Source organism: Pogona vitticeps, chromosome 3, assembly GCF_051106095.1.
Source record: "Pogona vitticeps strain Pit_001003342236 chromosome 3, PviZW2.1, whole genome shotgun sequence".
In the NCBI taxonomy this organism is placed as follows: domain Eukaryota; kingdom Metazoa; phylum Chordata; class Lepidosauria; order Squamata; family Agamidae; genus Pogona; species Pogona vitticeps.
The window spans coordinates 185,916,069-185,930,384 of record NC_135785.1 but is presented as its reverse complement, the minus strand read 5'-3'; the positions used below and the strand labels follow the sequence as shown (position 1 = coordinate 185,930,384).

Below are 14,316 nucleotides of genomic sequence, written 5' to 3'. Positions count from 1 at the left end.
AAATAGGGAAGAATGGTGCTGCTTCCATCTGTAGTGAGAATTTTTAAAGGATCAATTAATAAAGGGACTTTCTTCCCACAGATTTGTGTAGGTACAACCCAAATACTATCATACTGGGAAAGAGCTCAGCGAACCAAACTAACAGATGCAGAACTACAACTATCTAATGCATTTTTGTTCTTCAAATAAAAGTATTTTATGAAGTCCCTTCCCATTTCTTTTATCCTCTCAAACTCTCCCTTTCTCCACAAGACTAAACATCCACTCATCCACAAAGAGAGAATAAAGAAATAAACCTGTCTTTGAATGCTTCATCTATTTTATTAGTAAAATATTAGTAATATTTTATTAGTAAAATAAAAAAAATAAAAAAAATAAAAAACAGACATAAGTTTATTAGTAAAATAAAGTGTCGGTAGCATGCTCTGTAGCAGATAGCACAGTGCAATAGTTGCCATATTTGGGTCTCCAGGGAAACTCCAGACAGAGTGCTCAGAAATGAGGGATTCTGGGAACTCCAGTTTGAGCATCCGGGAACCAAACATTAGGAGCTGCTGGTTCAGACAGATCCAAAAAGCTCAGCTTTTCTCTTGTCATGTTTGTTTTTCCAAAATTTGTCTTCTGCCCTTTTCTTGTTTTCTTTTTTTTTCTTCATGCTGCTGTTGCTGCTGCTGTTGCTGTTACTCTAGAATGCCCCTATCATAAGCCACTTGGTTTTGAGTCGGGAGCTGTAACTTCAGACCAGATCAGCTGTTCCAACCCAGAGCAGTACACAGGGTGGTACACTTCATGGACTGCAAACAAGGCACGGCTTAATGGGCAAGGCTTTGGGTAAGAGTGGCATGTCATTCCTCTGTTTCAATAGAAGCCTTCCACCAATAAAGAGTCAGCCAGACATTGCCTAAAATAAACACTTTAACATTTGCCTAACCATCTCTACTCCTACATCCCACCTGGGTATTGTGCTGAGACACTTGGCTGTATTGCCCTCACTGCTGTGTCTTACCCTCTCTGGGTCATTGACCACTTGTTCGTTCTTCACACACTCTCTTAGGTATTGACACATTCATTATGCATAACTCAGACATACCACATTATGGTGCTAAGGGACAAAGCCACAACACAGCAAATACACTCAGCTGAAGGATAGTATACACGCCTTTTAAATAAAACTATATATACAGTAGGTGTACTGTATCTCCTATAGATTCAGATCTGCTTCTGCTTGAGCAGTTTACATCACAGTGCTCATCACCTGAACTGATTTTGGGTGCCTTTTGATGGGTATGAGGCTATGGATTCATAGCAAGATATATCTGTTGCTCCGTGAAACTAGTTGACTTCAGCTAGAGCTGATCAGAACCATGAGCAGAATTAATTGCAAATATTGAGTTAAGTGTAGTTCAGTTATCGTAATGATTGTTTACTACACTTTTGCCAAATTGATCCCAATAACATCATGCTGTACACGTAGCATCCTTTAAGTAGGTGCAGGTTGGTAGATGACACTGTCTCGTACCACTCGAACCCTAGCCAGCATGGTCAGTGGTCAGGGATGATAGACGTTGTAGCCCAGCAACACTTGGTATACTACAGATTGTCCACCCATGTCCCAACCGTAGACCCACATGTATGAGCCATCATCATCATCATCATCATCATCATCATCATCATCATCATCATCATCATCATCATCATCATCTCAGTCATCCATGTGAGGTTATCTGGAAGTTGAGTTGTGGCAACTGGACTTCTTTCTTATTAGGTTGAAATGTTTCACTACTCATCCAAGTAGCTTCTTCAGTCTGAGGAGATTTGGTAGGAGACCCCTGATATATCCTCCACATTGGTTTCATCTCCGCAAAGGACAAAGGAATGGGGGGTGAGTGAAAATCCCATCTCTGCAGTCCTTCTCCACCCATTGTTATGAGTCGTTCACAGTGGTCTTTCTGGTGGGTGTGGTCCTGATCTTTCTATGGACAAATGAAAGGGCAGCATGATAAATAGGAGACAGATTGTATCTAAGGCCTCCACCCCTGCTGAGTGCAGGATTTTCTATATGCACATGTATGACCTCCCTAACCCTTTTCTCAGACTATCTGAGTACATCTTGGTAATCAAATGTTCTTTGTCCTTCAAATGAAGGCGGAGAAGGACTGCAGGGGTGTGATTTTCACTCACCCCCAGTCCTTTGTCCATCTAATGAGCCTATTCAGACCAGGGGGAAGTGAAACCAACATGGAGGATATATCAGGGGTCTCCTACCAACACTCCTCAGACTGACGAAAGAAATCCAGTTACCACTACTCAACTTCCAAATCATCATCATCATCATCATCTTAGAACTGCAGAGCTGGAAGGGACCCTTTTAGAGATGGGCACAAACTGCCAGTTTGGTAGTTTGGTGCTGCTTGTTTAGCATCTCCACTGGTGTTCGACAGTTCAGCGCCCTACCCACTCCAGTGGGTGCCCACTCAGAAGCTTCCCTGCCCTGCCTCCTCCAAGTGCTCCCTCTGAGTTGGCGCACATCAGAAGGGGCAGGGCACCAAACCACAGAACACCTGTGGGGCTGGTAAACAAACTGCACAGAACCAACAAATCAACAGTTTGTGCCCATTTCTAGACTTTATGGGTCACTGAATCTAGCCCCTGTCAATGAGGCACAGTGGGGAATCACACTCCCAACTTCTGGCTCAAGAGTCAGGTACTTAAACCATTGAGCTACAAAATACTTGGGAAGTTTACCTTATTCACCAAAAACAGTTAATAGGTACAGAAAAGTTTATGAATTTCTGTGACTCTGTCTTGTAACTCTTACAGGTGTGCCTGGCTCTCCAAATATCAAGACACAAACCAATGGCTACAGATTGACTTGAAGGAAGTCAAAGTTATTTCAGGGATCCTCACACAGGGACGGTGTGATGCAGATGAATGGATGACAAAGTACAGTGTACAATACAGGACTGACGAGAACTTAAACTGGGTGTATTACAAGGACCAGACAGGAAACAACAGGGTCAGTATGGGACACATTTTGGTGAAGATGCCACCATATTTGCATTTATTTGCAGTAAAGTGGTATTTAGTCATAATGGCAACCAGTTTACAAAATCAATAGTATCCATTGGCTGAAATCCTATTGCCTAACACAGTTAAGTTGCACCAGAGTAGAGATATTGAATCATTACTGAGCTAAGCAACAGGATTTCAATCACTAATTTCATAACTTGGTAAATCCAGTTTGAGAGTACAGTGGTGCCTCGCATAGCGAGGTTAATCCGTTCCGGATTAACCTTCGCTATAGCGAAACATCGCTAAACGGAATAAAAAAAGCCATAGAAACGCATTGAACTTCGTTCAATGCGTTCCTATGGCTTGAAAACTCACTGTTCAGCTATGTTTCTTCATAGCGCCGCCATTTTCGCGCCCTCGTTAAGCGGGGGCAGGGCGCGAAAATGCGGCGCGGACCTTCCGGTGGCCATTTTGGAACCGCCGATCAGCTGTTCTCCCCGGCTTCGTTATGCGAAGATCGCTAAGCGAATCGCTTAGCGATCTTCGCAAAGCGAAAAAACCCCATAGGGGCCATCGCTGAGCGAATGCTCCAGCGATGGCCCAGAGTGCCTCGTTAAGCGATTTCATCGCTCAGCGAGGCACTCGTTAAGCGAGGCACCACTGTACAATCATCCCGTTGCTTTATTAAACTGAATGGGCAAACGATAGGTGTATATTATTTTTCTTCTAAATAAAATTGAATAATTAGAATAATTTACTACAAATTTGAAGGGACATGGTGGCGCTGCAGGTTAAACCGCAGAAGCCCCTCTGTGCAAGGTTGGAAGACCAGCTGTTGTAAGATCGAATCCACGCAACGGGGTGAGATCCCATTGCTTGTCCCAGCTCCTGCCAACCTAGCAGTTTGAAAGCATGTAAAAATGCTAGTAGATAAATAGGTACCACCACATTGGGAAGGTAATGGCGTTCCGTGTCTAGTCACGCTGGCCACATAACCACGGAAACTGTCTTTGGACAAATGCTGGCTCTACGGCTTGGAAATGGGGATGAGCACTGCGACCTAGAGTCGGACATGACTGGACTAAATGTCAAGGGGAACCTTTACCTTTACCTTACTACAAATTTACAGGATTTTTAATCAATGAAGAGGATAAAAAAGTAAATGAGAATTAGAATAAGTTATGATTCTAGTAGTATATTATCCTTAGAGAATTATTAAGTAAATAGTAGCTGTTGATAGTAGTGAGAATGTATAGAGATGAGAAATGTAATTAATAGATTAGGATAAGATGGTGATATTATTTAAATAGAGTGGATTAGGAAGAGATAAAGAATAAGAATGAGGATGCTTAGATAGGATGAATTTATTATCCTAATATATAGGGGATAGAAGCTAAAATACAGTAATACAATCGCTTTAGAAGCTTAGAGAAATAGGGATACAAGAAATAAAGATGTAAGATTGGGAAGCTATGAGCAGCTGCTAGCCTGAAAACAGTTGGTGGTTCCTCTCCCCACTGAGGGTTTGGGCTCAGTCTATCATTGGCGTATCGGAACCCTGGTGATTAAGGGGGAAGAAAGTTATGTGTCGGGGTTGTGGGGATTTTCACAACATAGGTCCAGAAACAAATATGGTTAAAAGTTTTAGAATATCAACTTTAAACATGAAAGGCCTGCAGAGCATTTTGAAAAGCTAAAGAATAGAGGTATTTTTAAATAAATATAAAGTGGATGTAATATTTTTTTACAAGAAACTCATCAAAAAAAGGTGTAAATGAATTCAAATTGAATTGGTCTGGTATATATATTTTAAAAAGTTACAGAAATTGAAGGCCAAGAAGAGTTGCAACCATTATTTCAAAGAAATGTGACTTTAAAGTGAATAAAATGAAAAAAGATAATAAAGGTCGACATATAATGATACAAGAAGTAGGTGGGAGGAGAAGAATATACTTTCAGCAAAATAATATAGTAGCTAAAATAGAAAAAGAAATGATGGAAATATGGGAAATTACAAAAAGGGTTGCAGCAAGGAATGGTTATTGTGAGGTGCTGATGAGAGGAATTAGTATTAGGGAATCACATAATCTAAGATTGCAACAAGAAAAACATGAAAAAGGTTGAGAAAGTAATATTATTGGAGGGTAAATATATAATATATAAAGACTTTAAAACTTCTGTTAGAATTACAAGCAAAACAAAAAAGTTAGAGAATATTGAAACAGAAAATTCAGAGAAATTTAATATATTTGAAAAAAGTTTTTTTAAATGTATCAATAAAAATTCAAGAATGTTGGTTCAAGCCACACAAGTTAGCAAAGCTAATTGGAGTAGTTAAAGATGAAATGTGAAAAAGGTGTAATATGATGAAGAAGAAATTGGAGGTCTTTTGAGATTTTTATAAAAACTATGTATTGGGGAGAAGGTTTCTTTTGGAAGAATTTCAGAGTATATTAAGAAAAATATGTCAATACACTAAGATATGGGTAGAGGTTTAATGAAGCAATCTGTTAGAGATGAGATAGAGGAAATTATTAATAAATTAAAAGTCAGCAAAACTCCAGGAATGAATAGGTTGTCACTGGAACATTAAAAACTTTTAAAGAAAATGTTGGTACCTAAATTAAAAGTCTCTTTTTAATAAAATAAAAGGTGAAAAGATTCAATTATCTTTGAAGTACTTATTATTTTAATTCCAAAAAATGAATAAGGATCCAAATGATCCTGGAGCTTATAGACCTCATTCTTTAATAAATCAAGATGCTAAGATACTTGCAGCAATATTAGCAAAGAGAAGGAATCGTTTTATTACTAAATATACTAAAGAAGATCAAAGTGGCTTTATAATAGGAAGACAAGTGGCAAATTTAATTAGAAGAGTGTGAAATGTAATAAATAATAAGAAAACAAAAGGTGAAAATGGGAATAATTTCACTGGATGTTGTCAAGGCATTTTATTGCATGAAATGACCAGCACTAAAAATGATAATAAAAATACTAGGTTTCGGGGAGTGATTTAAAGGTATAATAGATCATTTATATTCAGATAAGACCACAATAGTATTACAGTGATAGCGTAACAGAACAGGTATCCCTAGGTAGGCTTTGGTAGGTCTTTTTCTGATATTGTGTGCCTTAATTTTATAATGAAGGTAGACAATATCATAGAAAGGGGACATCCAGTTAACAATGGCCAGAGAATGTTATTAGAAAATATAAATTAATCTGCGGCATAGGTACCAAAGAAAGAATTAAAATTAATCTATTTGCAGATGATTAACAGTAGAAAATCCATTAAGGGCTATGAACAGGGTAAAATCATATTTAAAAGAATTTGGAGAGATAATGGAGCTACAGATAAATTGGTATAAATCAGAGATGATTGTGTTTAATTACAATAAGGATGAAAAAGGCATAATTAGAAAAAATGATATTAATATTCAGAAGTTTTAAAAGTATTTATGTATAAATATTCCAATGAATTTAGAAAGATTGAAAGAGGATTTATTTAAAAAAACTGAAGCAAGAGACAAAAAGTAAGTTAGATGATTTTATGAAAATTGGACTTTCATGGTTTGGTAGAATAGTGGTATGTAACATGTAGATTTTGCACAAGATCATTTATTTATTTATGATGTTAGCAATAAAAATAATGGATTGTGCATATTCTTAAATGATAAAGAAAAAAAGATAGAGGTGTATGTAGAAGCATATGTTTGATTTTGGTTTGGTAAACCACCTTAGAACTCTTCTGAAGAGTGGCATAGAAATTTCTTTGATTAGAAGAACTGAATTATATAGGTGTAACTATTGTAGATGCAGATCTGCTTCTTTGTGAGCATGCCCAGCCATATCACAATGCTTATCTAGTCCCACCACAGGCCCTGTGTCTTTCAATGCCCATGAGGGTGTGGATTCCCTTCTAGAATTGCTATATGCAATTACCGGTAGTTGCTTTTCACTAGAGGTGACCAGAACATGGAAGTGAGTTACACGAGTTATTTCTAATTCATGTGTTTTTCTAATATGAACGTATAACTACTGCATTAGCAGAAGTCCCTTTGCTTAGAGTAGTAAGTTGCACTAGAATAGACCCATGGAATCAGTGGCAATTTGATGTCAGTCTCTGTAAGTTCCATAGACTCAATTGGCCTAGTCTAGTTGTAACTTACTACACTAAGCAATAGTATTTCAGCCAATATATTACAATGTTGCTCCTTTTGTATGTAACTAATATTTTAGTTATTTGTATGGTTGTAAGGGTATGGCTTTGGTTAATGGTGGAAAAAGGATGAAATGGATCACTACATGGTGACTTGGGCTGTGACACATGCTGCTGCTATATGCTCTGTTGTGGGTCTCAAGGCAACAATGCAGTTGACGGGACAAAAGTGCATTGTTTTCTGTCACAGGCCACTAGTTTATAACATTCAGGTAATGTTCTTTCTTTTAAGTAGCAATTTTTGTTACTTTTGAAAAGTGAAAAAAACCCAAGAGGGGGTTCTTGGAACTGTAATTGTAACTATAATCTTAAAAAATAATTTTTCAGGCTCTGGGCATGCTTTTCTGATAATTCTTTGTAGGTAAATTTAGTAGGAGATAATTGGTGCCATATATAATCATAAAAATATTTTATACACAATTTGTCCAGATGCACGATCGGGACCGCTGCTGGCTATGTGATGGAGATTTTCCTATATGAAAAGCTCCCAAAGGCTTCCCCAGGGCAAAAGGAGTTTCTTTTGCTGTTGTTTAGTCATGTCCAACTCTTCATCACCCCATGGACCAGAGCATGCCAAGCCCTCCTATCTTCCCCTGCTCCCAGAGTTTGGTCAAATTCATGTTGGTAACTTCTATGACACTGTCCAAACATCTCATCCTCTGTCGTCCCCTTCTCCTCTTGCCTGCACACTTTCCCAGCATCAGGGTCTTTTCCAAGGAGTCTTCTCTTCCCATGAGATGGCCAAAGTATTGGCGCCTCAGTTTCAGGATCTGTCCTTCCAGTGAGCACACAGGGTTGATTTCCTTCAGAATTGATAAGTTTGTTCTCCTTGCAGTCCAGGGGACTCTCAAGAATCTCCTCCAGCACCACAATTGAAAAGTATCCATTCTTCGGTGGTCAGCTTTATGGTCCAGCTCTCACTTCCGTGCATCACTGCTGGAAAAACCATAGCTTTGACTATTCGGACTTTTGTTGGCAAGGTGATGTCTCTGCTTTTTAAGATGCTGTCGAGGTTTGTCATCGCTTTCCTCCCAAGAAGCAGGCGTCTTTTAATTTCGTGGCTGCTGACACCTTCTGCAATGATCACGGAGCACAAGAAAGTAAAATCTGTCACTGCCTCCATCTCTTCCCTTTCTATTTGCCAGGAGGTGATGGGACCAGTGGCCATGATCTTAGTTTTTTTGATGTTGAGTTTCAGACCGTTTTTTGTACTCTTCTCTTTCACCCTCATTAAGAGGTTCTTTACTTCCTCCTCACTTTCTGCCATCAGAGTTATATCATCTACATATCTGAGGTTGTTGATATTTCTCCCGACAATCTTAATTCCGTCTTGGGATTCCTCTAGTCCAGCCTTTTGCATGATGTATTCTGCATATAAGTTAAATAAGCAGGGAGACAATATACAGCCTTGTCGTACTCCTTTCCCAATTTTGAACCAATCAGTTGTTACATATCCAGTTCTGTTGCTTCCTGTCCCACATATAGATTTCTTAGGAGAGAGATAAGGTGGTCAGGTGCTCCCATTTCTTTAGGAACTTGCCGTAGTTTGCTGTGGTCCACACAGTCAAAGGCTTTTGCATAGTCAATGAAGCAGAAGTAGATGCAGAACTGGTTGTTGTGGGTTTTTCAGGCTCTTTGGCCGTGTTCTGAAGGTTGTTCTTCCTAACGTTTTGCCAGTCTCTGTGGCCAGCATCTTCAGAGGACAGCACTTTATCATTAATTCTGTAATGTAAACAACATTTTCCATGTCATGCCTAATGCAGAACTCTCTGGCTTTCTCCATAATCCAGCGCATGTTAGCAATTTAGTCTCTAGTTCCTCTGCCGCTTCAACATCCAGCTTGTACTTCTGGGAGTTCTCAGTCCACATACTGCTGAAGCCTGCCTTGGAGGATTTTGAGCATAACCTTGCTAGCATGTGAAATGAGTGCAATTGTATGGTAGTTGGAGCATTCTTTGGCACTGCCCTACTTTGGGATTGGGGTGCAGACTGATCTTTTCTAATCCTCTGGCCACTGCTGAGTTTTCCAAACTTGCTGGCATATTGAGTGTACAGCATCATCTTTTGACATTAAATAGTTCAACTGGAATGCCATCACCTCCACTGTCCTTGTTGTTAGCCATGCTTTCTAAAACAAAAAGGAGCCTCTAGGAAACCTCAAATCCTGAAAGGGAAGGGGGCAGGAAGTTTTAAATTAAATTAAATTAAAGAGTAACATTGCCAGATAATAACATCATTCTCATTGTGCAGTGTAAAGTAACTCTAACTGGATTTCAGCTAGAGGTTATTATTCTCATGAGTAAAGTGTAGGCAAGAACAGGATAATGTCATGATGACAACAAATATGTCTAGGTAGAGGGGTTTTTTATACCGGCCATAGCTGAGAATGTGCTAGAAGCTAACAAAATCCATACTTTGGCAAGTATTTTTTCCCCACACCATGAGGTAAGAAAAACGGTGTTCGGGGTACTAGTTTTCCTTGTTTGGAAATGCAAGGCTGATCTCTGTCTGAAGCTCAAGTACTGTTTGCAATTGATTTTGCCAAATCTCTACACCAGATGGCCCAATGGTTGCCTTCAACAGCCAGCGGCTTAACATCTTGTGTAAGCTTCTGCCAGCACTTCAAGGCATAGTCCATGAGAAAAAGCATTCATGTTTGCATCAATTTCATTACATTAATGATTAAGCAAAAGGTGCATATATCATTAATGGCAAGAATTAGCAAGTATAACAAACTTTAATCTTCCCGTTGTAAATTCTTTGACACTGTAATGCACTGCCAATAAATGTGTTATTTACATTTCCCTCATTTGTATTGGCAGGTGCTTCATATGTTTAACTAGCCATATCAGAAAGTGGGTTAAGATTTTATATCCTAAGAAACCTACTATGGGTATAAACATAATTTTCTTACAGAGGCAGAAGTTTATCTCCCTGAGCAGAATTTAGTAACATTCACCATGTAATTGGAAGTAATTTGGTCTTGTGACAGAAACCATCAGCAGCTTTGCTTGGCAAATTAGTCACACAAAGGCATTCATGTCAGGAAATTTATTTGCAGCTTATTGAATGCCAAACTGAGAGAAGATTAAGACCTAAATCGTTTTGCAGTCTTCTGTTAAAATAATTTCTGCTTTTTCTACCACTCTCTCATTTGGTTTTCTACCACTCTCTCATATAGGTTTTCTATGGAAATTCAGATAGAACATCCTCTGTGCAGAATCTCCTGCGCCCGCCCATTGTTGCCCGTTACATCCGATTAATACCGCTTGGTTGGCATGTGCGTATTGCTATCAGGATGGAGCTGCTGGAGTGCTTGAATAAGTGTGCTTCATAAATGTATGATAGTCCAGGAAAGTGACTCAATATTAGTAATGCACAAAACACATATTCAGAGAAATCTGTTTCTTGAAGGAATGCTCCCTCAAGTGGCAAAAAAGGTGTAATTCTGAAAACATGTTAAAAGAGAAGACCACATTTCCTCATTAACTCTGTAAAGTAAACAACATTTTCCATTTCATGCCTAATTCCAGACTCACATGTAACAATGCAGCTTATGTTGCTGGGGAGAAAACACTGTAAGAACAGGAAAGATACATTTCTCTGAACTTGTGTTTTGGCTCAGAGATGGAATGAATAAAATGAGTAGGTTCTTTCTGTATATAGAGTAGGATTTCAATGCATGGTGAATACTATAAGTAGTCTCCTACTACCTGCTGTTCTAAAGTGTACCCCTATAGTTTTGCCAGATTTTATGGAATTCTGTCTCAATAGATATGCACATGCACACACAGAGAGGAACAATGACACAAGTTGAGAGAGAATGAGGCCCAGATGACTATTTGAATATACAGTCAGTGCTGCCATAAATCCCTGCCTACACTTTCATTTCATTATTTTATTTACAGAAAGCCTTTAGCACACGTTCCCAAAGCTTTTGTGAGAGGACTGAATGTACCAAAACCACAGCAAGACAAAACAAAAGAAAGAGAAGAATGTTTTCGACTGCAGTTTTTAAACCATTTCTCATTGCACCCCATCTGCCTTTGCCGATGCTGATAGACAGATAACTAGCCACTTGCAGTCTTGGGAGCCCTGCTTTCAACAAGAGAGCACCTGCCTCCCTGCAAGGTTTTCAAAGCAATCTCAGCCCTTCTTCCCATTTCAGTCTGCTTTGCCTCCTTATAAAAGACAACGGCGGTGCTGCTTTTTGTAGGAAAAGAAAACACGGGAATAGAATTTGTTGCCATCCTAGCCTGGGATGGGATGAGATGCAAAAGCCTTGCCTTTATTATTGGATAGACCCACCCAAAGTCCTTGGATTTGGAGTTAAGCCAGACTAGCTTGTGTTCATGCTTTCCTGGAAGATTGGATTTTGCTTTGTTGTTTTTGGGGGCATGTGGGTTTTTTCCCCCAGTTACCCAAAACTAGAGAAAGCTACACTCTCATGCATGTGCTCTGTTTTCTTCCCGCATTTCATGTCAACATTGACCATTGAAGCTGCTTTTTATTTAGAAGAAAAAAGCTATGAGTAAAGAACTCACAATATGCATACTATTATTGTAACTTTCAGGCGGTGAGATATATTAGTCTATGGAGGCAGAAACAGTCTCACTGCCTATTGAAGATAGTATATTTATTAATCCTCAAGGTGCTACAAACTTAATTGCCATAGTAGTTCCCTGTGATTTAAAAATAACCCCCACCTTTTATTGACAACCCAGCGATGCGTGACTAATGGAATGAAAAGGGCTTAAATACGGGATTTTGCTTACATAAGGAAACAATATGTGGGGATATAGTCAGAGAATGTGGTATTCCCAACCTCTGAGCCCTTTATGGCCAAACTTATACTTCTGTCTTTTTAATATCTGCAATATCAAACATATTAAAAGTGGCTAGATTTTAACATTGATTTTAAGTTCTCTCCCCCAGTTGTTGACAACACAGACTTGTAATTAGTGGAAGTCTGATCCTGCTGGAGAAAGGAGTATTTTTCTAACTGTTGCTCCTTCATCTGGCAACACCAAGCACTGCCTGAAAATCTGCCCCAGAGTGTTGAGGTTGGAGAAGAGGTAGGAAGAAAAGGGAATCAGTTAAACCAACTTTAACCCACTGTGCTCTGTGGGGTGCATTCCCTGGACTTCAGACCTTTGCAAGAATGGAAGATGCCTGTTGAATGAATCACCGGGCTTGGATCCAACCCAGAAAAAAGTAACAACAAATGTTCCACTTTTTGTTTTTGTTTTTAATTACCAAAATAAGAGAAAAGGGCACATGTGACTGTCCTTTGTAATTTGATTGTAATATTCCTGAAGACTATAATCTTTTTCATGGTAATGAAAAATTCAACACACTTTTTTCTGATTCACACAACCATTAGGACACAGGTAGCATCATGTTTTTTTCCCCCAGCAGCAAGAAATAACTACGGTATCTTGCTATTAACACTTTTAATTATCATCCCCCTGAATCACTCCATATAGATAAAGTAATAATAGAATGTTGTGACTTTAAAAAAAAACAAATCTAATTGTAGAGGTGTCCTTGTTTTATAACAAAAATATAGAAGCTTTATGGTAAAGTAAAAATTTCAGTAAGTGTCTCAGCAGGTAGAAAACTATCATTGTAGCATGGGTGAGATTTAAATGAGATGTAAGCATACAGAAATGTGTAAATAATAAAATTCCTTTGTTACTTACATGTGCTAATCATAGATTACTTATCTTTTCACTGTATGGGCTTTTGACTTAAAACTATACTCAATAATAAAGCCAGAATTATTTGGATGATTTTGTTGTCTCTTTCATACTTAGTGATGACCATAAACATGTACTCCCAAAATGCAGTGTGGTCACAAGCCAGCAGAGCTAAGCACACTGAATTCCAATCATTTCGATGTTTGGTGGGGCCACAGAACTTTTATCCACTTGAAAAAGCATCTCCATGTGATCAGCAAGCAGTCACAAGTTCTGCTCTCAGTAGCAACATAATTAGTGATGAGCCTAGTTCTGAGCTGGCATCCTCATCCTTCACTTGCTCTGGTGAGCTGAATTGCATTCAGTTAAACTTTATGATTTTCTTGAATTCCATGCAGGCAATGATAATGGAATAGCATGTGATGCCTGTTTAATGAACAATGTTCTATACAGCTCTCTGGCAGGGCAGTACCTACAGGCATAGAGCAGGCCTTGGCACAAGAAGAGAGGATGGAGGAAGGATTGAGATGCTACTTGAAAAGACAGTGTGTCCTAAATACATTGCAGCTGAGGACAAAGTTTAAACCACTTTACGTCAATCAGAGCAACAGAAATGGGTTTATGACCATAAATAGCTATGTGACCCTACATGATTTCAGCAAACCTAGTGTTTGATGCCAAACTTGCAGTCAAGGGGCTCTTCTGATTGTCCAGTCCCATGTCTCCCCTCAGTTACACCAAAGGCTGCAGGAGAAAAATCATTTTGCAAAGCAACAGTGGCAAGGAGGCAATGCTGTTGCCCTCCTGCCCCACCCATAGGAGACAGAATACGATTCCATGCAGAACCAGCTGCACAGGCTCAGCCAAATGTTGGCCTCTTTTTGAGCAGAAGGCCCCCGGCAGTACAGCAAATGCCACTTGAGTCAGAATCCTCTTTGCTTATGGCAATCGCATAAGGACAATTGTATAAGGGCAAAGGCAGAAAGGCTTCAGCACATTCCAGCAGGCTGGTCTTTGCACAAGCGGTCATGTTCTGGTTGTGAGCTCTGGCACACAACAGGTTGCATGAGGGACACTGCACCGCAGGAGAAAAAACAATGTGATTGCCTTGATGTGCACCGTTTCTCTTTATTGGATTTCAGCCTCCGAGTTACTTAAAAAGAATCTTGCAATGTGAAAGGTGAGGGTGTCTCTATCCTTAGGCAGAGCGAGGCCACGTTCTGGGGGAGGGGCAGTCTCCTCTCTTGAAAGACAGAACGGCATGTCTCATGCAACGAGGCCGCATGACCAAAGGCAGCCTGTTTCCCTTTGGGGCAATGGAGGGCAATCTTCTGTTGCCACTGGTAAAAGCAAGATTTCACTCTAGTCCAGTTTACTTTTTTA

General features: G+C 39.4%; 1 protein-coding gene across 1 annotated transcript in view; it reads left to right on the top strand.

Moving 5' to 3' along the window:
• The window catches only part of RS1 (retinoschisin 1), a 32,007-nt gene extending 18,981 nt beyond the window's left edge, over positions 1–13,026 (top strand). Inside the window, exons 4-6 of the mRNA XM_072994321.2 lie at positions 690–831; positions 2,821–3,016; positions 10,416–13,026. Of these exons, the coding sequence (XP_072850422.2) occupies positions 690–831; positions 2,821–3,016; positions 10,416–10,571 (494 nt within the window). The 3' untranslated portion in view covers positions 10,572–13,026. The remainder of the gene's footprint in view (positions 1–689; positions 832–2,820; positions 3,017–10,415) is intronic.
• The last annotated feature ends 1,290 nt before the right edge of the window (positions 13,027–14,316 follow it).